The following is a 27,661-nucleotide window of genomic DNA, read 5'->3' as shown; positions in this document are numbered from 1 at the left end:
AGAGACACAAAGCTGTGAGAGAGTAAGCAAAAATTATCATTTAGCATGAGTGAGCAAATGCACAGGCAGTCATGGGAAGAGCACAACCATCCATGGATGTTAGAGCCTGAAGCTTAATACTAGCAGCATTTGGATCTTTCATTTGGGATAAGGGAATTCAATTGTCACAAATTGAGAATGGAATTGTTGGAGGAACTGTTATATAAAAATGAATGAAAGACCTTTATTGCACGTTTGCGCTCTAACAAGTGAAGTACAGGTCATGAATAAACAGGGAAAAAATACAGCAATAACACTTAAACTGTACACTCAGTCATGCTAATGTGATCTACTATTTACAAGTTCAACTTCTTCTCGCTTCTTGATAGAGGTGCAACTGCAAAGCAGCTGGATTTTATTTTAAAAACTTAATGAACAGTTGGGTTTTTGAGGCATTGAAATCATTGAACTGGTCAATCAACTTTCTGATCGAGAAGTATATCCAACAGCAAGTCCAAAATTAAGTTCCTCCAAAAGGCTTTGGTTTAGGGGTGTCCCTCAGATAGGACGTTAAATGGAGGTCCCGTGTTTGGGGAGAGCCACACCCCACGCACGTTAAAGAACCCACCGTACTTATCAAAAAGAGTTTTGGTCCTTCCCAGTATGAGTGGTTTAAACCTTACAGTCTGGTCTTACGCAGCTTGTACTTACCTGTACAAAAACTGGAAAGGAAAGATGGTTTACTGTTTTACGTGAAATGAACAAGAAAAAAAATCCTCAGTTGATCTAAAGTCTTACAGTTTGTCTTGAAGTGAGTATATCCCATATATTTTATAAGGACCAAATCTGACCTTTCTGTGTGTAAGGCTGTAGTACTGGACCTGTCTCTGCATGCCGTAGCCGGTGTACACCACAGTGTCAGGGTCGTCTGGGACAAACTGTGCCAGGGACGGGGGCAGGCTGGCATAATATGCCTACAGGGATGGGCACGGAGGAACAGAGATGTGGTCAGAAAATCACAGTGCCCGAAATCATGTGCATGTAACATGTGCTTAATTTTGCCACATCGAATTAAAAAACAACAACAATATAACAGCCTCCATTTTAATTCCTTATTCCAGTTTAATTCCGGACTAATTTCCATATCCCAGTAACCTTACATCTAGATGGGCTAATATCGTAAACTATCTAAAGATGTAGGAAATACATAATATACCTAGCAACCATCGAGGACCCCTTGGGGGTTAACAGAATTCTGCAGAATTGTTCCCAGAATTATGTAGCCATGGCAGTTCCTAGAATTCTGGCTCCAGTTCTCAGAATTCGGAGCCAGAATTCTGCAGAATTGAGTTGATCTCCAAGAGGTCATTGATGGCTGCTACATGTTTCTTACATCATTTTTACCTATTATTTGTGATATTAACTCATCTAGATGTAAGGTTGCTGAGATACATGTATGGTAATTAGTCTGGAATTAAACTGGAATTTCGGAATTACATGTACATGTAAACTGGAGGCTGTTTTATGTAAAAGAAATTATGTTGAACACTTAATACCTACATGTATACAATGTATTTAGTAACACTGAATAATTTAGCCACATTTCAATTTTTCTAAAATATATTGTACTGTGTAAAAAAACAAGTTGAATACTTCTTGTTTGTAAAACTCAGGTCAATTTTGCCACATGTTGAGGGATGTTTATCAATTTGACTGAGTCAGACCCAATAGTTTGATTAACCTTTACTTACACCTCACATTGTAGGCAATACTTTTCACAATACAGAAAAGCTGCAACAACAACATTTAATCTGCCACTGAGCCGACATGTAATGCACTCATTCCAACCTATTTGCATTTGAAAGGAAAGAACTTAAGCTCTCACTGCCAGTTGATTAAGGTAATGAACTTTATTCATTATCAGGAAATGGGAAAAGGAAACACTGGTTTCCAATTTCACAATAATCTGCATTGAAATTCCAAAGTGTGTACATTTGCCTTGTAGTGTCTGGGCTTGGAATTTTTCTTACCCATTCAAAAAAAATAATGAGTGGCAACACATAACAAAGGAGTTTATGCTTTGCCAGGCATTTTGGCTGGTATGCCTTTCAGTGTTCTAGCCAGGCCTTTTTAGCTTATGGGCCCCCTATGCTTAGTAATGATTTTGACCCCCTATGCTATAATTTTGACCCCTATGCTGTCTTTCAACCAGCATATTGGTGTTTTGGGAGGGAGAACCTTCATAAATCTTGCAAAAAATGAAAATATAACTTTAGAATTAAGCTATACCAAAGGGAAAATCTTAACTTCATAAAATCTGTTCCTCATTAAACAAGAAATAGTGTCTCAGGCGGTTATGAGTTTCAAAATATTTCGGCTCAATGCGCGATTTTCACCACGAAAGTTGCTCTTCTGTACCTGACCCCTATGCTATGAAAAAATCCTGGCTAGAACACTGCCTTTCACAATGAATTCAATTGAAAACATTCTGTTTCTTCTTCTGCATGATTAGCAAATAAACAACAGGTTTGTGTAGGAAAGTTCAATGGGTGCAAACTGAAGGCATAATGTTCCCTGTAGTTGAAAATAATTTGATTTGTTAGATGTGCTGAACAAAGTTGAATTGCTGGCTTAAAACATTTTCTCCCATCACGTGGCCTAGATTTCTCCAAATCTGCACCTCGGTGAAATTATGGAAGTTTTGACAAAATGATACAAACAAGCTGACACAGGTTTGTTAGAAAAACACAAAAATACAATAAGGCCTAGGGAAAAAAATGTTGTCTTTCCTGTTTCGGTCCTTAAAAAATTAGGGTCGGTATAGGTAGGGATTATCTTTTTTTCCTTTCTTATAGACTTAAAGTTTGTCGATCTCTAGTGATCCAACTTATACAATATAGTTTAACAAACTTATTATAATAAGGAAAACTTGTGGACACATAATATTTTGAATGTCAAAGTTGGAAAACCGATTGTACAACGTTTCACCACTCAGGTGTCAGATCATGGAACTAGAAAAGGTTGATCAGCTTGAAACATTATATATGTCCCTTGCAGCATTCCACCCAAAAAAAGGCTAGGGTCTGCAGTTTTTTCTAGGGTCGGTCGGGAAACAGGAAACACAACATTTTTTTCTAGGCCTAAAACACTGCAAGGTTTACTATTATTTCTCAAGAATGTATAATTAATATTAATATGCATCTTGAGTTCTTAACCTTGTACAAGACACCAGACATCAATGCATAACTCAAAAGAACTTAATATATATTTTAAAAGTTACCAGATCAGTCTTTCTGACAATGTTTCCATCAGGATCAAACGCTGGTGCCGGGAATGACATCCAATCCACCAGCTCGCAAAGGTCTCTGGTCCAATCAGCAGCCCACACGCTGACCCGTCTGTCTGCCGAAGTGGCCAACCAGAGGATGGGAGCGGTAACACCGTAATCCTTGTCCTGTGTAAAAAAAATAACATAAAAAAATTATACACCACTTTGTTGCAACTTGGTTCTTGGTTTTATGGGTGATGTCATTGTTGTCTGCAGCTCTAGGGCTCTAGCCAGCTCAAATTTTTGTCATCATCAGGTTCATGATTGTGGGAGACGGTGCAATCTAATCTATGGGTGGTCTTTGACAAATTTTAGATTTTCAATCTTTTTAAAATCTTTTAAACATTTTGACTTAAATTTGAGAGGCAAATCATGGGGTTGAGTGCAGTTGTTGGTGGTCTTTAAGATGTGTTTATATTTTTTCCCAAGATTTTTGTCAACTATGTCTATCAAGGTTGAAGGAATAATATTGGTTTTAAAAAAATTGTTCAGGCATGTTCGGGGTAAAACTAACTCAAATTCAATTTGATTCTTATATAATCATGTAAATCTGGCCTAAATCTGATCAGACTGCTCCCAAACTTCAGCCAACCTTGGTTGGTTGGTGGTTGGGAGAAGGTTCTAAATGTGAGACAGGGCTCAACGTTCCAGTGTAGATGATTGCAACATACAATGTACATATCAAGCTGCTCTTATTTAACAACCCCAAATTTTCTGTTAGCCTCCATAGCATGCCAAAAACTGGGGGTTTGGGGGTCTTCAGGGTGTTTGGGAGCTTTTATTTCTGATTGCATATAGACAACATAGCCGGCCTGGTTGAATTACCCCCGTTTTATTTGGCTAATCAGAAAATAGCCAAAAAGACCACCAAACCCCCAGTTCTATATAAGCCTGCTACGGAGGCTAGTTTTCCATACCTGTTTGAAGATGGTGTCCATGGCTGTAATCGGTGCCCCCTTGTGGTCGTTGAGGATGCGCAGGGTCATGCCCGTGGTGGGACTGCTCACCGCGATCAGACCATCACTCGCACCGGACAGGATGGCACGACCTACGAAACACTCGGCTTTCTCTTCAACCCTTCTTATACTTATAGAGGTTCTATTTTACTGTTTACTAATATAGGAGCAGGTAGGATACCCAACTGTACAGGCATGCATTTGTCAAACAAACAAACTGTTTTAGAATTAAAGCTGCATGGAATAGCACAACTGTACAGGCATGCATTTGTCAAACAAACAAACTGTTTTAGAATTAAAGCTGCATGGAATAGCACAACTGTACAGGCATGCGTTTGTCAAACAAACAAATAAAGAAAGAAACAAACAAACAAACAGTCTAAGAATTAAAGCTGCATGGTATACGCAACTGTACAGGCATAAATTTGTCAAACAACAAACTAACAAACATGATTGTAACTTGTCATGAAAGTTCATCTGTGTTGGTAGTTACATGTTTAAAGTTAAAACTTTTGGTCCAACACAAAATGATTGTAACTTAAAGAATTAAAGTTGCATATGAGACATGATATACCCAATTTTACAGACAATCATGCATTTGTCAAACAAATAAAAAGAAAACAAACATTCAAACAGACTGTTTAACTAAAGCTGTACAATGTATATGATGCATGGTAAACCAAACTGTACAGGCATGCATTTGTCAATCAAACAGGCAAAGAAACATGCTGTCTCACAAACAATCATCAGCAGTTTAACGTTAAAACTTTTAATACCGGTACAACACAAAGAAATTCTCTCACCTAGAGCTTTCAACCAGTCACTCTGGTTTTCCTCTGAGTCAGTAGACTGACCCAGTGTTGGATCAAAAGTTTTAACTTTAAACTTGTAACCACCAACACAGATGAACTTTCATGAGAATTATCAGCAATAGCACAAAGAAACTCAGAACCCACCATCTGCAGTGAATGTAACAGCAGTGATGGAGACAGCGTGAGGGTGCATCTTGAGGACCATCTCCACGCTGTCCAGCTCAAACACGCGAACTGTCCCGTCGCTGTACCCTGCCACCATGTACGTACTGTTCACGTCATCGCTGCCCACACGGGTGGGAGGGGGGTGGGCACGGGAACTAAACGCCACACAGGTACAGGCCTGGATGAGTGGGGAAAAAAGGGAGAAGCAAGGCCTCTTTGATGTTCTATATAATGTAGCTTGAAGTAATGGGAACAATAAATTATTGTACTACACCTAGGAAAACAAATGTTGTGTTTCCTGTTTCCTGACTGACCCTAGAAAAAAATGCCGCCCCTAGTCTATTTTTTTGTCTGGACCCCTGCAAGTGACAAACATTTTTCGAGCTGATTGACCTTTTCCAGCTCCATGATCTGACACCTGAGTGATGAAACGCTGTACATTCGGTTTTCCAACATTGACATTGAAAATATATATGTAAGTGTCCTCATGCAACTTTTACTTTGTTAAACTGCATTGTACAAGTATATCACTAGAGATTGCCAAGGTCTAAAAGAAAAATAAAGAAAAGATATGTGAAAATTAGCAATTTTTTCTCTTGAAGGTTTGAAAAACAGTTGAGCTTTCTGTAGCACTGTATCATTGACAGCAAGGATTAGAATAACCCAAAAAGTGACAGTGTTCATCATTCTTGAAAGGAAGTGCCAAAGATAAGTTACACCAGCTGTGCTGCAGCGCCCCCTACCCACCTGGTCCACCACCTGGAACTGCAGGGTCTGCTCCCTGTCCTGTACTGACCACACATGCAGGCTGCCGTCATCACCACAGGTCGCAAAGTAGCTGTCATTGGAGAACCCCAGGCCATTGATCTGTGAAATAACAAGCATGCAAGAAATATTACATCTGACAATTCAGTATTGGACGCTGCATTTTTGGAACTTTTGGACTCAGGGTTTCATCAGGACTATCTGAAAAAAAAATCAAACATTTCATATAAGGCCACAGCAAGTAATGTTTATGGATGACATTAGTATGTGCATTAATTTTTGACTGGTTTTGGAGAAATAAAAACAAGAAATTTTGTTGCCTTCTGACAGTGGTCAACATGCCAAAAATGGACAAAGAATCAAAGATGTCTGTTGCCATGCCGGAAGGTGGATGACAGATAACTACATGTACACGTGTATGAAGAGAGGAGACAAGAAAAGGCTCTGATTTAATATGAAATGTGAAATGTGAAATGTGATACTGTGTAAATGTGTATATGCGATGTTCCCACATTTTTACAATGATTGAGTCAAAAATTTAAAATGTAGGAATCTTGCTTTTTTTGGCCCATCTTGTTTTTCTTTTGCCTGCTCGCATTAGATTTGGAATCTGGGGAGGATGTCATCCACAAAATTTACTTGCTGTGCCCTAATTTCATGTTTCTTGGTAACTCTAATTTAGGTTTTTTTGTAACCCTAATTTGATGTGTTTTTGGTAACCATCATTTAGGGTTTCTTGGTAACTGTTGAACATCTTCCACACCAAGGAACAACCCTGTCCTTGGTGCTGAACACCTTCTACTCTATGGAACAACCCTGTCCTTGGTGCTGAACACCTTCCACTCTATGGAACAGCCCTGTCCTTGGTGCTGAACACCTTCTACTCTATGGAACAGCCCTGTCCTTGGTGCTGAACACCTTCTACTCTATGGAACAGTCCTGTCCTTGGTGCTGAACACTTTCTACTCTATGAAACAGTCCTGTCCTTGGTGCTGAACACTCTCTACTCTATGGAACAGTCCTGTCCTTGGTGCTGAACACTTTCTACTCTATGGAACAGCCCTGTCCTTGGTGCTGAACACCTTCCACTCTATGGAACAGCCCTGTCCTTGGTGCTGAACACCTTCCACTCTATGGAACAGCCCTGTCCTTGGTGCTGAACACCTTCTACACTATGGAACAGCCCTGTCCTTGGTGCTGAACACCTTCTACTCCATGGAACAGCCCTGTCCTTGGTGCTGAACACCTTCCACTCTATGGAACAGCCCTGTCCTTGGTGCTGAACACCTTCTACTCTATGGAACAGTCCTGTCCTTGGTGCTGAACACTTTCTACTCTATGGAACAGTCCTGTCCTTGGTGCTGAACACCTAGTCTATGGAACAACCCTGTCCTTGGTGCTGAACACCTTCCAGACTATGGAACAACCCTGTCCTTGGTTTAAGTATGTAGATAAGTGACTAGAATTTTGACTTTGAAAAATCTGGTTTTTAAGCTGTAAAAACTGCATTAGGCACCTTTATCATCATATGGCAAAGGTATGAGGTGGTGGAAATCTTGTTGTAAATATAATATCAAAATGATTGTCCTACCCTGCTGCCATGCCCACTGACCAATCGGATGTTAGTTCTCTCCACCCAGTTGATGTACCACAGAGTACCCCCCGTGGTACCCACAATGCCGAGGTCCATGGTGTCGTCGAAGGCGGCACATGTGACCTGTCCATCCAACTGCATCTCATCATCCATGGTCAGACCTTTGGTCTCCGTACTATGGAATAAAAAATGTCATTCTGGTACATGTACATGGACTTGGATATCACATTCATTTGGCAGAATATACTGAACCTGCATGAAACACAGATTTTTCATGTTTTCTGTCAGATTTTTTTTGTTAATGTTGCATCAGAATTTTGCCAATTTTGCATCTTTTCAGACTTTAATAACATTTGGAAACTACAGATGGGATGCTAACCTTATATGCACAAATGAGACCTTATATGAGACGTTCTGCCAAAAAGTGCTATGCACAATACAATTACGGGTTTTGCACAGGTGCAGTACGTTCTGCTGACTTGGATTCACTGATGCAATGTGCATTTATTGTTACTGTACAAGTATGTTACTAATTTGTAGTACATTTTTGTATGATGTAGTAAAGTATAACAACATACATGTACGTGCCATAAAAGGACACAGACCTGTGAAAAATAAGAAGTACAATGTACAATGGTTATCGTATTTAATATACATATATAAACAAGTATACAGTCAAATACATCATCATTGACACTAGTACTGGAGAGTTGTCAGAAAAGCGGGTTTATAAGTACGAACTTAAGTCCAAAAGGGAACAAAAGTCAAGACAAGGATGATGCTAATTGGTCAAGTAGCTCCTGTTGTTTCAGAATAGTAGAGTGGCTCTTACGTGTTGAACTGTGTGGGTATCCTCATGTCGCCCACCCCTACCACTGCCCACAGTCTCAGTCGCTGGGAGGTACTACCTGTCACCAGCCTCGCCGCTTTACACACCAAAACTCCTAAACAACAAAAGGTTTCAAATGGCAAAACTTCTTAGTGACACATATTTTGTTAAAAGGCTTATAAGAAATGTACAGACTAGTGCTGTGTACCAGTTTGCTGGACCGGTTCTGGACTTGTAAAAATGTTTAGGTTCAAGTCCAAAAAATCTAAAAGTCAAGAACAAATTCCGGACTTATTATAAAAAAACAATCATGTCACATACTCCTTTTCTTTCCAAACCACCTAAAACTTTCCATAGATTGCAAAATCTGTGCTGCAAAATGAAGAAAACATTGCCATCGGGCATCGTCAAGTGTCGGCCTCCATGTTATGTGGCCAAAGTTTTGCCCAAACAACGTTGCAAGGTTGCCAACATGCAATTTTGTATATGCCATACATGTAGGTTTAGGTCCAGACTTACGAGTCAGGAACTGAACCTAAACCTCTGGACTTGAATCTGGACCTGAACCTAAATGTAGGTTTAGGTACACAGCACTAGTACAGACTGTCCACTAATTTCCTAAAATCAACTGACGAAATATGCAAAGAAGTAGTAGAGTACAAATAATCAAATGTATTCATATTTACTGTATAGTACAGATTGTTAGTAGTACAAAGGACAGTACAACTAGCCAAACGTATAGTGCAGAATGTGAAGTAGAAAGAGCAGTGTTACCAATTTCGTTGGAGTCTGCAGTCCAGTGCATGAAGCACATGTTCTGTCTGGTGTCCCAGGCTGACACCACACCGTTACTGCCTCCCACATACAGGATGTTGTCAGCAGAATAGCACAGGGCTGTGAAGTCTACAGGGGTGGGGACCTAGAGGGACAGGAAGGAGGGTTATTTTCATCTGTACTTCTTTCTTTCTTTCTTTCTTTATTGGCAATGACAACAGATCAAGACACAGGTTATCAAGGCAGCCGTTGACTGGTATCAGATAACCCACAAAATTAATACAAACGTGGAGACAAACATCAAATAGAGATGGGCAACACCCTTAGGCTCTGCAGAGTGGAACAGGAACTTTTCATCATCAAAATCGCTTTCTGCCACAAGCATGAAAATGACAGGGTTGTCAAAGGTAGAGATTAGATCATTTGCAGTCAGTGACAAATAATGACGGTTGCGGTCGCGTTAGACAAGTGGTCAAGTCCAAGAAATTTGAATTTCAGCCCAAATAATAGGCCTGTCCTTGGTGCTGAAAGGACCATTGTTTAGATTTTTAAAGTTGAACACTGTATGTACCTTAATGCTTACATGCACATCTATGCTGGCCAATTACTTCTTTTGTACATACATGACTATGTAAAAAATGTACATTGTACATATTCACAATTGAAAGCTGTAGGTGGCTTGAAAGCTTACTCACCACAGACTGTGACTGAAGGATCTCTTTTGGAACATCAGCTTCATGCACCTGTAATAAATTGACAATATAAACATTTACAATGGGTCCATTAAAAAATGATACATGTCCATGAAATGAAAAATCTAGCAAAAGGCATTTCAAATATCAACATCTAGTGCTGTGTACATAAACTCACGTTCAGGTCCAAGTCCAGATTCAAGTCCAGAGTTTTAGGTTCAGCGAATATATGAAAATTGGGACTTCTCAGTGAACATTTCCCAATGGAAAATGGGGCAACTTTACCACAAAATTTTGTAGCGAGTACTGCACTACCAGAGTTTCAAAGCAAGACACAGTGTATGTTGTTTGCAGGGCATGTCTGGGCAAAACTGTGGCCACATAATTTTCGGAGGCCGACACGGGACGAATGACAATGTTTTCTTCATGTTGCAACTTGCAGTGCAAATTTTTGACTATTGAAGATTTCAGGTGGTTTATACTATATAAATTATAGCAAAGAGGGGAATGTGACATGTTCCGTAACTGGTTCCAGACATTCAGGTTATTTTGGACTTGAACCTAAACTTTGTTACAAGTCTGGAACTAGTTCTAGCAAACCGTTACACAGTATTATCAACATCACACTCACGTTAAGCACAGTTTTGTTGTTGGTTTCGTCCACTAGCCAGAAATAGATGGATCCACCCTGGCCGACGGAGGTGAACTCGTTAGCGTTGTAAGGATCCCAGCTCAGGTCGTGGACGGGGAGGGATGTTTTAGTAGCCGTCAGGAGGGAGTAGTCAAACGTGTTCCACAACGCAATGGTGCACTCTCTGTAGTCTCCTGGGTTTTGGAGGGGGTAAACGTCAGACTTGTTAGTTATCCTCTAGCACATTGTATAATGTACTACGTTATGTAATATACGTAATTATCATACAACGAGAAGACATGGACCAATTAGAAGACTCCATTTCCCATTGGTTATCAGGCTGTAACCTCAAAAGTGGTCGGTTATTACAATAACCTACCACTTGGTTGTTGCTGTTGCTACACTCACTCGGTGGTTTGTTCAGTGGTTATCGCACCTGACCAGGGATTATCTCTTACCATATTCACCTCGGGTGGGGCATTAGCCGTTTATTGACATATATATATATATAAAATGTATTAACTACATATATATATAATGAAAACTACATTTGTACCTGATAAATAATATCACATGACAACTTAAGAAACTTTTTCATTTTACAGAGTCATTTTTGAGTTTCATTTTCATGAAACTGTGGGCAACAACATCAAAGAGAACCTGTAAAAGCTGTCCAACAAATATGAAATTCAGCAAAGGTCTGTCCTTGGTGCTGAAAGAGCAATTGTATAAGATTTTGTAAGTTGAGTAGTAATGGTCTATTGTTTATGGTAAAGTAGGACTGTGTACTGGTACACAATTCTGGTACTGTACCAGTAGAAAGGTACACTAATTATTTGCTTATTTGTGGTCTAGCTAGTCTCCCATGGGCCGCATAGACAGGGCAGGGTGTTTTGTGTTACAGACTAGCCATAGCCAACTACAGATCTGTTGCATATTATAAGTTATACTCCCTGTCAATGTTACTTTGGTCAGGTTTGTGTGGCATGAGGCCACTAAGGTAGGAGATGAAAATTAAAACATCATAATTTTGCTTTGTTTTGGTTTCATTATCAAAATTCTCCAAAAACTTAGCACCCTTAAATGTCATCGATTGTTGTTATTGAAGAAGTTCAGAAAAACATGTTCATTTGTCAAATTGTTCAGGTACAGAAACAGTTCTGGACCTGTACCTAAACCAGTGTACCTGTACCGGGTCCCGTACCTTCAAATTTGTTTCGGTACATGGCTCTATTGTGAGGGCCACACGACAGTTACATGAAGCATAAGCGGCAAACATTGTAGGAAGGCCCATTAGTTACTCTATACATGTCTGACACTAATACATGTCAGACATTTTCAGTGCTAAAAGCACCTTTACGCAAAAAAGCACCCTTGTGTCAGACTATTACCCTCAACAAAGCTTGAACCAGCTCCAAAAGCAAGGCAAAATGTCACTTTCTCCCCACAGACAGAGGTAAGGCCACACCAAGTAATTTTTGTGGATGACGTCCGCATGGACTGATTTTGGCCTGTTTCCAGAAAAAAAAAGAAATTCTGCTTGCTGAAACTAGAGTCAATTCCGCGTCACCGAGTGGGTTGTTATTGTCATTATTTAGAAATGTTTTGAATTCTTTGTAATTGTTTGTCTAAGAAATTTCATAATTTGGAAATATTTTGAACATCTTGTCAATATTCTAAATAATTCCCTGGTTTTTTAAAACGTTTGAAATATTCCTGATGTGGATTATGACATTTCCAATAGTTTCTAAATATTTCTAACAGCACTCTACCATTTTTTACCATTATTTCGAATTATTTCTAACATTTTGTAAATAGGTCAGTGGGATGGGAAGGAAGTAATTCACACATCCCTGTGAAGTACAGGGTAGACTGCCTGGGTGTCAGGCATTGATGCCTTACAACAAAAGAGCCACCAGTGTCCAGCAGTGAAATCTAAAAATATACAGAGGAAGACAGAAGAGTAGGATTAGCACCTACTTTTATGGGGGCAATTACCCACATCTACCATTTGGTTATTTGTTTGAAATAGTTCTAAATATTTCGAATTGTGAAAGAAACACATGGGTAGTTCAAATTTATTCTAAAGAAAGAGATCTTTGTACAGTCACATTCAAAATGTTTCAGAAATATATAAATGAATTCAAATATATTCAAATTTTCATTTTCAAATTTTTGAAAAATTTAGAACTTTTGTTCCTGGGGTATTCTTTTCTTCTAAATAATTCAAACATATTAGAAACATGGAGAAAAAACCCACTCGGTGACGCGGAATGGACTCTATGATCAAAGAGTGACAACAGTGCGGCAAATTGCAAGATTGGAAGATAGGATGAAAGGAAAGAAACAGGGCAGGGTGACACTGATTTCTTGCTGTTTTCACGACAATAAAAGACTTGTTGGTTGTTACACTGTGTTATCTCATTCAATTTGTGTACTAACATTTGTCGTCCCTTAGTATATTTCAAATCTAGGCATCTTGCTTTTTTCTGTATCTGTTCAGATTCTGTATAGCCGGTATAACCGCCCATCGGCATAACACACCAGCTTCACAGGCACGCGGTGCGGCGGCAGCTGGCTACATTACACCGAACGACTTCTTACACCTAACCCTTGAACATCTAACTCTAAACATTGTTTTAAGCTATCTAATGACAATGCCGGCCCTACAGTACTTGGTGACAGCGAGTTCCACTCTGCGATAGCTCTAGGAAAGAATGAATTCTTGCACACCTCAATCCTTGGTTGATTAGTCTCGTACTTGAAGGCATGGCTATTTCTTGTTCTCTTTTGGGCTGGTATTAGGTACGGCCCTTATTTTCGTCCCTTCTTGTTTTGTTTTTGCTCTCGCATTAGATTTAGGGTCTCCAGAGGACGTCATCCATAAAAATGACTTGTTGTGGCCTAAGAGGAGCTAAGACCTGTTAAAGGCCGGCCTCTTGCCCTTGACTACATATTGCATAAATCTATCTTCTGCCAGCATGACTGAGGGAGAATCAATCATACCTGAAAGAGGGTCATTTATATGGATTAAGTGTGGCCTGACTAGGCATAATGCAGATGTGCTGCCACTATACCAACTACTTCTCAAATCAATATATGTCTGCTCTAATGTATACGTTAGAGTGCATGTGCACCTTAGTGCACCTTTTTCTGTGGGTGCACTGGTGCACCTAAATATTTTTGTAGCTATTTTTGTATATTTTAAATGTATACAGTAATACCGGATATTCTTGGCATATATAAGCATCAGAAAATCTTTGTTGTAGTACTTGTGTAAGATTTTGAAGTTAGCTCCTATTTAAGATTCTAGCTCAGAAGAGGACCAGTAAGGTTTTGTTTTATATGGTGCATCCAAAAATTTTCTGTGCACCTAAATTTTTAGGTTGGGTGCACCAGTGAACCTATTCCCAAAAATGAATTTCGAGCCCTGAACTATACCAACTACTTCTCAAATCAATATATGTCTGCTCTAATGTGTACGTTAGAATGCCAGTGGCAGAGCTCCAAATGCGAGCACTAAATTTAGAAAATCTTTCATAAGAATTGTACGGTTTGCCAGTATATATAGGGCACAGGATATGAAAGTGGACATTTTCTAGGCAATTCTTTAGGACTATTTCATTCCATTTGGAACTCTGAAAAGGGCTTGGCAAGAACTCCTTTCTACAATTTATTCCATTTACCAAACAAACCTCTATAGATTAAATCTTTATTTCCCTAAATATACTTCTAGTTCAAGTGCTGCAGTGCAATGTGAACCAGTCAGAATTGCCCCGAGGAAGGTGACGGACGGTCACTGAAACGTTGGATGAATAAAAGACTTGGTTGTGAAAAAAAGAGTCTCTTTACTCAGTGACTTACCAACCTGATGAAACTATTCATGGATGATAACACTAAGTTTTTTTAAGACTTCCCCAAAAATTTAGTATCAGCTTGACCACAGATAAAAAATGATATCAATTTTGAAAATAAATCATATTTTGACAAGTTAATCCCTATCACATTACATGATGCCCTGGTTTATGACATGATATATTATTATTACTTTATTGCAAAGTGTTCTGTAAGCATCGGGTCAATTTTGTATCAATCTGACCATATGTTTGCTGCCAGGAACTGCTTTGGCTGTTTTTAATAAAATTTTAATTTCATACAAACTAAGGCCACACCAATTTGATTTGTTGGTTCTTGGATGCTTTCAGAAAAATAAAAACAGACCTAGGCATCCCATGATACTCACTGCCCCAAATGCTACGATAGGAGCCATGAAGTCAACATGCCAGGCTAGTTTAACATTTTAAACAATGAATTTTGAACTTTTAATGAAACCACAATGTCATGCATTGATAGATTGATAGAAAACTGTAACAACTAGGAAGAAAAGGACTGTCTTCAACTGTTTGGGGCAAAATATTAGGCTAAGCGTTTTCAGTTGATTCTAGACAGGAATCTTTTTATGTTTACCAATGGAAAACATATTGTTTTTGTTCTGTTTCTTCTTCTACAGTAAGTGTTCCAACTACTGATCAATGACCTGAACCAGACCGTCTGTCACCATGGTAACTGGTGTTGGATTTGGTGTTGGATGTTGCAATTTTATAGCAGGAGGGATTTAGACTCTTGCCACCACATGTAAAATTTAATGTGTTTGAGTAAGAATTAACAGTGAGAGCAGATCTTATGTGAAAGTAAACATTCATTTTATCTCTCTTTTTTTTTATAAAAAAATGAAGTGGGTGACTTCATGTACCAACAAACAACAAACTGGCCTTAAGAACAAGACAAATCTTACCGACTGTGACCAGGAAGCGGTCGTCCCGTGAGTAGGCCAGACAGACGATGTTGTGTTGGTGATAGTGCAGCACCTGCCGACAGCTGTTCTTCTGCAGGTCCCACACGCACACCTGGCTCTTCACCAGCCCGCGGCTGCCAGATGCAGACACCAGCACCTGTTGAAACAAATCAAAGTGTTAGATTTTTACATCTTTTGTTCCAGCAATTGATAACAGTCATTAAAGTTCATCTGTGTTTACTTATAAGTAATTTTGTGTTTTGAGTTAAAACTTTTGATCCAACACAAAATTCTCTCACCCTCGATCATTTGACCAGTCACTCTGGTCTTCCTCAGTAGACTGACCTAGTGAGGGACTGTCTACTGACAGAGGAAGACCAGAGTGACTGGTTGAAAGGTCTAGGTGCATGAGAGAACTTCTTTGTGTTGGATCAAATTAAAGTTTGAACTCTAAACAACTTGATAACAGCTACTATAGGATATAGCTGCTTTCTGTTCTAACAGCAATGATGCAAAAAGCTGTGTATAAATGCACATTCCTCATGAAACTCGATAATCCTTGTACTATAAGCTCCATAATTATGTTCTTACATTTACAACTGTCTTAAGAAGCAAGAAGCAGAACCTGTACATATGTAGTTTTACTATAGATATATTTTAGTATACCATCGCTATTTGCCATGACCTGTACTTAGTTCACAATGAGCAAAAATGTACAATAAAGGTCTTTCATTCATTAATTGTAAAGGTACCTGACAGTCATTCTGTAATGCCAGTGTTGACACCTCCTCCACATGTCCTGTCAGGTGTTTCTGTTCACCTGAGTTCAGATCCTCCAGGATCACCACACAACCACTGGTGTAGGCAAACACACCTGCAGCATAACACATGCAAACGTCAGACAACAGCAACTCTCACCAAAATAATTTCATTCGTTGGTGGAACATAGGATATATAGGGATTTTCTTCTTACACAACCGGTAATGTAGAGCAGTACATTACTGGTTGTGTAAGAAGAAAATCATTACAAGATAGCAGTTCTCCAATCAAAGCTATGAGGAAGATGTCTGACAAACCAGTTTTATTGTTTATTATCATGTTTATCGAAGGAAAACAGATTGTTTTTGCTCAGTTTACTCTTCTTCTCCAAACAAATTAAGTCAATGACCTGAACCAGATGTCTTTCACCATGTTAACTAAGGTGTTAGGTTACATCATGTTGCAGTTTTATAGCAGGAGGGATTAAGGCTCCTGTCTGACCATAGAATATATGAAAGTGTTTGAGCAAGAATTATAACAGAGCAGACTATATGCGAAGGTAAAACATCATGGATTTACTTTGTAAATCATGTTGCCTTTCTAGTTGACGTATATGTATAATGTACTTTCTTGTTGTGCAAACAAACAAACCTGTGTCAGAGTTCCAGACCATGTTTCCCCTGCCGTTCCCGTTGTACCCAATAACAGCCTGCAGTGTCAGTCCTGCCTGGTTAGGGGGCGCTGTGTACCTCCTCTGGCAGAGTGAGAGAGAGAAGTTATCTTCAAATGGGAAAATCTTCTGTTGATGGGTAAATTGATAAAGTACAATCTATGATTACTAGACAAATACAATAAAGGGTTAATGCACCGCCCCGAGGTGTATATGGTGTCATAAATGCATGGTCAGCTGCTATAACCACCTCATAAACCACCTCGTTCGCTTCGCTCACTCGGTGGTTTATGAGGTGGTTATAGCAGCTGACCATGCATTTATGACACCATATACACCGAGGAAAAGGCGGTGCATTAACGTTATTATCATATAGCCTATCCAAACTGACACAATGAATCAACACAATTCCTGTTCAAAACATTAAACCTTTAATATTTACATAACAATACATTCCAAAATATTATAATCATGGTTTGTACTTTTGCTAATGTTATTGTTACTGTAATATCGACAGGCTGCCAAATTTATAACAGCCCTGTACTGAACTGGAATTTTACAGCAAATTCTCTGATTTAGAATATAATGTTGATAAGTGTGCCAATATGTTATTGGTAGCTGGAGTCTCGGAGAAGTCAGTATTATTATCAACATCCTGTGGGTGTAGTGGAAAATGAATAAACAAGACTTTTGTTTTTAATATTATGATTTTAGAATGGCTGACAGCAAGAGACTTGGATACAGACTTTGAGGAGCTTCCTCCAGAAAACTTGGCACCACTGCTCAGGTCCTTCTACGCAGAGGTTCGCAAAGATGACGGCACACCGTATGCAAAAGCTAGTTATGGATGTCTAAGAGCTGCCATACACCGTCATCTCACAGGACCCCCTTTCCATCGCAAATACAACATCCTGAAGGACACCGAATTCAAGGCAGCAAATAACGTGTACACAGGAATGTTAAAGAAGCTAAGAAGAGAGGGCAAGGACACTGCCAAAGCACACCAACCTATCCTGTTGACTGACATTCAGTAGTTTTTTCAACTCGCCCCTCCTCTATCTCGCCAAGTTGTTGTTCGTTCAGACACGCGAAACGCACCCTGCTGACCTCTGTCTCCGGTGTAGCTTCCAGCGTCTGTTCCTCGACCTCCATGGGTCCAAATATCTCATCTAAATCCGCGTCTGTTATCTCTTCCATGTAGAAATTAGGCAAACTCTCCATGACACAAGAAGGCAAGATGGCGGACCAAAAAAAATAAATCGTCTGATCCCTGGTCTGATTCAGTCAGGTGATGTGGGCGATACCACTTTTTGTAGGGGTGTCAAAATAAGTATGGTTTTTGCTCTCCCGTTCAAATTCTATCTATTTACATATACATTTCATACTCACACACATTTTAGTTTATATGAAGCTTAAAAAAAAACATAATTTTGTCTGACCAGGAAACTGCTATGAATATTAACAGAAAGAGCTGTGTACCCCTATATCATTATGGTTTCACCCATGGTTTATGGAGAATAACGCACGGCTGAGCCATGGTTTATCGGAGAATAAAGCACGGGTAACGGAGGCCTCTGATTGGTCTACGCCACCCGGCTATATGATAATACTCAATAGTGTGTGCAAAGTTGATATTTTGACAGTATGAGAAAATCTGAAGATTTTCTGGAAAGTCTGAAGATTGTTTCAAAGAATATGAAGATTTTTTTTCAAAGAATCTGAAGATTTTTCCAAAGAATCTGAAGATTTTTCCAAAGAATGACTGATTCAGAAGATTATTCTGCGATTGGTTTGAAACATTGTGATCTTGAAACTGATGTTAGAACTTTGAAATAAATATAGATTATCATAGCAGTTAATTAAAATGGTTTTATAGCTATGTGAGTTTTGACTTAAGACTTATTGTATGATCCCCCCACCCAAAAAAAAGCAATCTATCATTATTGCACACACAAATATTGACACAAGTGTGTTTCAAACCAACTGGAAAGTATATAATCATATTATGTGGAAATGGATATTTCATATTATAAGGTTTCTAAATATACTACCATCTATCTGTTACTGTCAGAATGTAGAACACTATTCCTTGTTGAACAGAAAGAAACGTTGGTCCAATATTATTCTTACCTGAGCCAAATTAGACGACTTCTCCCTCGACACAAAATGTTTCTTCACTAGAGGTTGATCATGCCTAGAGCTGCTGTCCTCTAGCCTGGGATCCTGCACCTTACCTGCAGGCATCTTCCCAGGGCTAACCACCCTCTGGTGTGGCTGCACCCTGCGGCTGTGTCCCAGGCTTTCTGGTTGGGCATATTCCTTTCGAAGACAGGACAGAATGTGTCACTGACACTGGAAAGCTTACTTTGATTAGTCTAAAAACACATAGTGGACAAAGGACTGTGATGACATAATAGAAGTTTCTCTTGACTAGGTACTTTTTCAAGCAACACTTAGAGTAAGATATGCAGAGATTACATGTAGGCGTTACCAGATAAAAGGGGGGTGCGTCAGCAGATAGAACATACTGCACCAAAAGGTACTGTGCATAGCACTTTGGCAGAATGTCTCATTTAAGGTCGTACTCGAGTACATAAGGTTAACATCCTGTCTGTAGTTTCCAAATGTTTTGTTGGAAAACATATAGTCTGCAACAGGTGAAGTTGTGATGCAACGTTGACCAAAAATCTAACAAAACCGTGAAGGCCCATTACCCATTCTGCCGACATGCTGATAAAACGTGTATGATGTGTGTGACTTGGATGTTAGCATAATGCACTGAAGGGTAGTTAGTACAGCTACATTGTTTGACAAGACAACATTCAATACCGAAAAAGATACAAAAGATATGTCAAAAGATACAAAAAATACATACTGCATCTGTTGCTGTGTCAGTTTCCTCGTCAGTTCTGTCTGTCAGATCTGGACCAATCAGAACCTCTGCTCCTCCCATCTCAGACTCCGTCTCTGATCTCAATTCATCAGTGTGCATCTCTGGAAATATTATGAAATTATTTATCAATATCCAAATTATATAAATCAATACTCCACTATCTTTCTCTCAACAGGTTTCATGTGTCTGTTAATCAGTCCTGTGTTTCTTCTGATCAGTAAAAGCAAACCATTACAAGTAGCAGCCAGTTTTGAGTGCTGAAAGAAGATGTAAAAATACTGAAAACTCAAGAAGAGTGAGGAACTCAAAAAGTCTTTCGCAATATTGTTGTTTCCTTCAGGTGCTGAGCCTTCATGCTCACCTCTGAAACACTGTAGATACAGTTCCCTGTAACCACATATTTTTGTGGATATGTAAATTAATATTGTTACGGTATGTTTCTATATAATGTGTATCTATAGACTATTACAGATAGCAGCGACACCTGTGCTGCAGTGCAATGTGAACCAGTCAGAATTGCCCTGAGGAAGGTGACAGACGGTCACTGAAACATCGGCTGTGTAGAAAGAGTCTCTTTATACTCACTTCAGAAAGTTTGTTGAACAGAACTACAGTGAAAAAAAGACGACCACTCATGGGACCTAGGAAAAGTTGTCTTTTAAACAAAGTGAAGTGGTCCTCTTTGACAAGTGGTCTTCTTTACAGAAAGCATGGCAACAAGATAAAACAGAGAACATGACTCTGCTGAGTGAGTGAGGCACTACTGACCTCCGTTCATGGTGGGGTGGATAGAGCTGAGGTTATGTGGGGAATACCGGGTAGGGACAGGTGCCGGGCGGGGCTGGTAACTCGTGTCCAATAACAACTGCTCTCTCACATCAGGGACGGGCTCATCTAGTTGTGAAGTAAGGATAACAATTAACCTTCTCTGTTGCCTAGCCCAGTAACGAATAGACGATTGGTAGCCAAATGGCTATGTTTTGTGCTAAAGTTTGAATCAATAGCTGCTTGTGTCTTACAGAAATCTTTACATCTCCAATGGAGATTTTTTTTCTGAGACAGGTTATGGCATTATATTATAGGTATATTCTTCCATATACTAGTAGAAAATTCTGATATCTCTGATATTGCAGGCAGGCCCTTCATCATACATTGTACATGTATGCTTATCCAATCACAGTTTCTTGACAATGATAGTCCAGTGAAGACAACATATTCTGAACTTACCAGTGCCAGGGTCAGCCTCATGCCAGGTCTTCTTTGGAGTCCTGCCCCTAAAGGAAATAAGCAAAGGTTTCCAACCATCAACCAAGAAATATAGAAAGAAACACATCAGACTATTTGAGATGACCTGTTTAAAAATACTTTTTCTACATTGACTTCTATATGATTTGATGCTACATGTACCTTGCATCGTGAAATCTGCAAGTGTGTTCTACCTTGTTCTGGTTGTCCATTTACATTAATTCATTTCAGGCCCTTAAATGTGTTTTTATATCAGATTCTATATTTTTATACCCATATAAGACAGTTTAGATGGTAAAAACATGTATAGTTTATGCACGTACCCAGGTTCCTCAGGTTTTTTCACATTAGCCATGACGTCCCACAGAAACATGGCATCTCCCACGGTGACCAGGCCTGTACTGTCAGGAGTGAACCCTACACCACTGATCACCTCAGAGTGCCCGATGAACACCTGAAACACAACAGAAAGATTAATCATTTTCTTCTTATTTTTGTCTGGAATCAACTCATGACAGAATAATGCATTTCTTCTTATATTTGTCTGGAATCAACTCAAGAGAAAGATCTGAATTGTGGGAAAATTGTTTTATGAATGCTAATCTGGTAGAGCTTTCCTTCTACAAAGTCATGTAGTTCAGATTTCATAATCTGTAATACGGCGGTAATCAATTCAATTCCAAAACTATTTGCAGTGAGTGTCAATGAAGGTTAGACACCCAGGTATGAAATACACAATGAAATTGTTACTCAAACAACAGTGAGTAGATTTTGAAACCTGTCAGACATTTCAAGAAGCATTATTCACTACTTTTCATCAGTTGAACAGATATTTACCTCAACATCTATGAATTGATAACTTTATATGCTAAAAAATGATATTTTAGACAGTCCATATGGAACAAAAAATAAGACAAGACTAGTTAATGCTTATGAGTCAGTTAGCTACTATTGTTTGAGTATTTGAGTACAGGAGCTAAATGCTTCCTGGCACTTGGGACCCAGCCCTACAAGCCAGCCACATGAGACTATATACATGTATGTTAGCTCTTGTTGATTTAGAACAACAACTACAGTTGTATTTCGGTAGTTTAACTGTTTGAGTGCTGTAGGCCTGCACCTGGAAGTTGATGTCCAGCCTCATGTGGTAGTCCCACACCTTCACCACCTTGTCACCTGTGGTCACCAGCTGTCTGCAGTCCTGACTGACCGCCAGGGCACTACAGATGGACCTGTGGATGTTGGCCACCTGTGAAATGTAGAAAAAAATGGCATTTACTATACCTAGTTAACTCCTAAAGGCAAGATATACCTGCCGTGTACAATTTGCACCAATTTATTACAAGTTACTTAAATGAAGGTTAGACATCCAAGTAATGAGATACACAGGGAAAATTGGTACTCAAGCAACTGGATAAATTTCCAAATTTTAAACATCTATCCAGTATTTCAACTGTTTCTTGAGTAACAATTATTTCATTATGCATATCACAAGACTTAGTTGTAAGCTAACCGGAGAAATTTTGATACAGAAGTAAGCTTTCAAAGGCTGCCTAAGATGAAATCATATTAATCTTTTAAATTTAGTGAGAATATGTATAATAATGTACTCCAGAGAATATTTCAAAATTGTGATGGTGACAACTTCAGATAATATACATGTATGTGGTGCTGTTAAATCTTGTTGACTATTGTAGAAATTTGTCAAAAAACTACATTCATTTGTAAAATTAATGCTTTTTCTATCAGTTAGTTGTCCAGTATACATGTACTAGTACATGTAGCGAGGACATTTCAAAGACAATATTGCTGCATATCTAAAAGGAAGTGAGATTTTTACTTCATTTAACAGCCGGCCTGTCCTGGCGTCCAGACGGAGAAGTCGGTTGGAAGACGTGGCGACCAGTAGCTGTCTGGCCGCGGCAGGAGAGAAGTGGACTCTCACCGCCCTGTCCACTACTGACCGGGCCACGTCTGGCTCCATAGATGTGATGTCCACTCTTAAAACCTGTAATTTCATAATAATAATAAAAATACACGTCTGACATGAAACCTGTACATAATAGGATACTTAACTTGGTTCAATATTGTATTACAATTTGATTCACATACAAATTTGTTACTAATACATTATACATGTAGGAATGGGAAAATGTCGTATTTTATCTGTAATTTGTATTTCCATTCTTGCAATGTGTTTCACCTTGTCCTGCTTTTTATCGCCCGTTACGCTCTGTAATTAGTATGACAACCCTTACGCATATTCATATATGTGTAATCAAGAACTCTTTATCATAGACGTGCGAACTTGTACTACAAAAGAATTGTTGTCTTTGAAGTGCGGAATATCAAAACAAATGATTATATGACAGTAGGATAGTAGACGATCTCTTGGTGTGTCTGTCTAGACTCTGGCAGACAGTAACTTTTCACTTAGGTGCTACCTGTGTCTGGAAGAAATGAATAAAGGTAAAGCCGTGGGACTGTGGAAAGGACAGACAGTTGTTCGACGGATACTGAGAGGCGAGGGTCGGCAATTGAGAGTCCCAGTCCCCGGCGATGATTGTACGGCAAAGCTCTGTGTCTCCTGTGTCCGTTACTTCTTCGTAGAGTCTCTCTAGGCAACATCCTAAAAGAACCCGGGGTTCCAACCCAACATCAGGCCCCGCTCACATTTGGCGACGAGGATGGGATGCTGTTTAAACCACCATCTAGGGGGACGCTGCAGGGCAGAGCCACGCTAGGACCAGGAGGGCCGGAGCCGCGCACGGGAGGGCAGGACCGACGCCAGAGACAATCGGACCTCGGCAGGTCGACTGTGGGACCAGGACGCTGCGAGATCGAAGCTGGAGAGCCGCACCGGAGAGGCGGGAGTCTGATGATGGAGGTGCGGACTGCAGGGCCGGGAGAGCCAAGACCACGAGGCGTCAGGGCCGTGACCGGGAGAAGACCTGGGCGGCCAGCCGGACTGCAGAACCAGAGGAGTCGGCCGAATGAGTGTGCCTGTGTAATGCGGTCAGGGTTCATGCGCACAATGTCAGACCGCCCAAAGCTTAGTTTTGTTGGCTCAGAGTTAGTTGAGGTTGTTAGGTTTGATGTCAGGATTCTTATTATGTAGGTTTTACGTAGGAAGAAAATCTGCTATGGGTACGTAATCTCCGGGGAAACCCAGACTTCGGGGGTTGGGCTACGGTCCTTCAGGAGATTGTGTCGCCCGGGATTGGAAGTCTTGTCGTGTTTTTATTGCAGATGTTTAAGTAACGGTATTCGATAGTTGGTTTAGAAGTGGTTTATCTTTATCTTTTTCTGGACGTCTGAGGTTTCGTATCCCAAGTTTGAACAGGGGTGCCCTGTCAGGAGTTGTTAGTATGTCCAGGATTTTTGAATATCTAAAAAGGTTGGCAGTTTTGAATATTTATGTTTAGCATTGTGTCCAAATTTGTTGTCTTTGTTATATTTGGCTGTTGTCTTTGAAAGCAAATGTTTATCACCTGGAGCACTGATTTGTGTAAGAGGATTGAAATGTTTCCATCGAATCAAGTAGAGTAGGCTGTGAGGAGCTCTATGCAGAATGCTGTGGTTTGAGCTGGGAAGTCGAGATCCACGTGCTCCTAGGGTAGGATGTATATTGAGCGAGCCTCGGTCGGCCTAGTTTGCAGAGATTTGTAAGGAAAGCATTATAGCCTTTTATTTCTATGAGAGTTTATTTGTTCACTGTTTAGTTTTAAATTAGTTACTGAGCTTTTGTAGATAGATGTGGACGGTCAGTTGAGTTCGTCTGGGTCGGCGGAATTGATGTCGCTTTATTTACGTTTGTTGGAGAATAGGGTGTGAGTCAGAGTTCTGTGGGAGTTGGTTCTCCCGTACGTTGAAGTTAGAGTTATTTGTGAGTTATGGTGGTCAGGCTTGGTGTGTGTGTTTGTGTGTTCTCGTCCCCAATTCCTGCACAGGTCCACGTGGGACATCGAAGCTTGGCGATGGAGAGGTCAATTACCGCCGCGCCATCCGATCCCAGAAGAGCGGCCCGTCCGAGTCATCACCCAAACGGGGACCCCTGAAGCGACGCCATCTTCGCCGGACACCCTTCGACTAAGGACCGGTGAGAGCTACCGCAACTGAGGGGCGACTGCGGGCGGACGTTCGTGCCCCTTGCAGCGACACGGAGGAGGGGAGGGGCACAGCTTGGAACCACCACCTGGTAAGCAGCCTTGACGCGCGCTGAGGGACGAGGCTGAGGGACGAGAGACGAGTTCTAGAGATGAGAGCTGCGACGATCAAGTGACACCGGAGAGCGTCGACGTGAAGCGACGTTTCCACGGACATGAACTCTAACGAACTCTGAAAGTTGTAAAAGTCTAGCTAACTGCGAACGCTATTGCTATGTGAACTCCGTAGTCTGTACAGATGTCCGGTTTACACAGATGTCCAGTTGTAAGGACCCGTCATTATACAGTTTTTTTTCTCACGTTTATATATAGTAGTAATAGAGTAGTTAGAAAGGAAAAGTTGAAAATCCGTACGTATTCGCCTTCGCCGAGGACGGCTCATTATTAAACAAGGGGAGGATGTAGGAATGGGAAAATGTCGTATTTTATCTGTAATTTGTATTTCCATTCTTGCAATGTGTTTCACCTTGTCCTGCTTTTTATCGCCCGTTACGCTCTGTAATTAGTATGACAACCCTTACGCATATTCATATATGTGTAATCAAGAACTCTTTATCATAGACGTGCGAACTTGTACTACAAAAGAATTGTTGTCTTTGAAGTGCGGAATATCAAAACAAATGATTATATGACAGTAGGATAGTAGACGATCTCTTGGTGTGTCTGTCTAGACTCTGGCAGACAGTAACTTTTCACTTAGGTGCTACCTGTGTCTGGAAGAAATGAATAAAGGTAAAGCCGTGGGACTGTGGAAAGGACAGACAGTTGTTCGACGGATACTGAGAGGCGAGGGTCGGCAATTGAGAGTCCCAGTCCCCGGCGATGATTGTACGGCAAAGCTCTGTGTCTCCTGTGTCCGTTACTTCTTCGTAGAGTCTCTCTAGGCAACATCCTAAAAGAACCCGGGGTTCCAACCCAACATCAGGCCCCGCTCACATACATGCCAGAGAAATTCATTTTTGGGAATACATGTAGGTGCACTGGTGCACTCAACCAACAAATTGTAGGTGTTCGAAAAATTTTTGCGGTGCACCATATAAAACAAAACCTAATTACAGATCTTACTGCTCCTCTTCTGAGCTTGAATCTGAAATGTGAGCTAACTTCAATCAAAATCTTAAACAAGTACTACAACAAAGATTTTTCTTGTAGATGCCAAGAATATCTTCTATACTATTATTATTAATACAATTTTAATATGTACAAAAATATTTGGGTGCACCAATACACCCACGGATAGAAATTGGGTGCATAGCTACTATTTAGGGTGCACTAACTTAAAGGTGCACTTGCACCCAGTACATGTATTTCGAGCCTTGCAAAGGCTGCATACCAATCGCACCTAAGGCCATGTTGATTTGATTATATGGATGACATCCGCGCGCGCATGAATTTTCGGCCGTTTCCAAAAAAAAAAGTTTTCAACCATACTGTAAATCGTACAAAACCGTTGCAAAATGAGCAAATATATACCATTGTTGAGTTAAGTTGCAAAATAAATATTGGAAAACGATACCAATGTTGCAGAATGCCAAAATCAAACGAAAAAGACAAAACTGTAAAGAAATGAATTTGAGGAGTAGATTATTCGCCATACCATACTCTGTGTCATTTGTTTAACCTTCACGACCACAATGGATTTCATCATGAAAGCAACTTTTTCTTTTTTGCTAAACTTTTTTTTATTCGCACGCTCGCATCAGTTTTGGGGTTCCCAGAGGATGTCATCCATATAATCAAATCAACACGTAATCAAATCAACACGGCCTAATTCAAACATAAAATACTTGTTTAAAGGCCACAGTACCTCATCCAGAGATCTTGCATCTACCACTGACACTGTGAAGTCAGAGGGTCCGATGAAGGCAAGATGTCGACTGTCTTCACTCATGGTCAGGGCATGGGGGGCATGGAGCTCGCTCCTGGCAACCATATTACCTGGCAACAAGAAGAATCAACATTACTCCACTTTTTTTTTTTTTAACGGTGTCGCTCAATGCAAGGCCATTTGGCCACTTCTAGGCATAGAGCTAACCTGTAACTGTAACAGCAACTCTTCTCCCTGAGTCAGAAACATCATCACAAGTAGTGAGGACTAACTGACCCACTAGGAGAAGCAAGGGTTACGAGGCTGGTCGGGAAAATTCCCTACCCCTTTTTTGACCATAATGGTTTGTTCCACTTCCGCTCACGTGGGTTCTTTAACGTGCTTGAGGTGTGTCTCTTCTCAAACACGGGACCTCCATTTTAACGTCCCATCCGATAAGACGCCCCTAACCGAAGCTAGGTACTCATTTTCACCTGAGTGAAGTGAGGAACTTCAAACAAAAATAAACTAAGGATTATGCATCTTTGCTCTATAGTTATGGGTTCACCACACCACGAAGTGGTGGGTGAAACCATATTGCTTTTTCTGATGTTTCTTCTCCTCCTCCTCCTCCTCCTCCTGCCACTTCTTTAAATTGATTCAACTCCTTCATTTTTGGGCGAAATTACCTGTAATTTCGTATAGAGGTAGAGTGGGTAAATACCCTTAGGCGTTTTTTAAATTTTTTGATACAAGCTTTTACAATCGTTTTATTTGCTTTTTAGTGGTCCCCATAGGAAA

General features: G+C 40.1%; 1 protein-coding gene across 1 annotated transcript in view; it reads right to left on the bottom strand.

The window, feature by feature from the left end:
- Positions 1–8,427: 8,427 nt before the first annotated feature.
- LOC109486963 (WD repeat-containing protein 90-like) overlaps positions 8,428–27,661 on the bottom strand; it is a 37,542-nt gene continuing 18,308 nt past the window's right edge. The window contains exons 20-34 of the mRNA XM_019790882.1: positions 26,861–26,991; positions 22,728–22,895; positions 22,008–22,136; positions 21,211–21,341; positions 20,870–20,916; positions 20,411–20,536; positions 19,625–19,743; positions 18,880–19,068; positions 16,731–16,833; positions 16,073–16,194; positions 15,321–15,477; positions 10,526–10,719; positions 9,898–9,945; positions 9,203–9,347; positions 8,428–8,543 (exon numbers count right to left, since the gene is read on the bottom strand). Coding sequence (XP_019646441.1) covers positions 8,428–8,543; positions 9,203–9,347; positions 9,898–9,945; positions 10,526–10,719; positions 15,321–15,477; positions 16,073–16,194; positions 16,731–16,833; positions 18,880–19,068; positions 19,625–19,743; positions 20,411–20,536; positions 20,870–20,916; positions 21,211–21,341; positions 22,008–22,136; positions 22,728–22,895; positions 26,861–26,991 — 1,925 coding nt within the window. The remainder of the gene's footprint in view (positions 8,544–9,202; positions 9,348–9,897; positions 9,946–10,525; positions 10,720–15,320; positions 15,478–16,072; positions 16,195–16,730; positions 16,834–18,879; positions 19,069–19,624; positions 19,744–20,410; positions 20,537–20,869; positions 20,917–21,210; positions 21,342–22,007; positions 22,137–22,727; positions 22,896–26,860; positions 26,992–27,661) is intronic.

This window comes from Branchiostoma belcheri, unplaced genomic scaffold, assembly GCF_001625305.1.
Source record: "Branchiostoma belcheri isolate BF01 breed outbred unplaced genomic scaffold, Haploidv18h27 scaffold110, whole genome shotgun sequence".
Taxonomy (NCBI): Eukaryota; Metazoa; Chordata; class Leptocardii; order Amphioxiformes; family Branchiostomatidae; genus Branchiostoma; species Branchiostoma belcheri.
The sequence above is the reverse complement of the archived record's forward strand: the minus strand, read 5'-3'. Positions and strand labels throughout refer to the sequence as shown.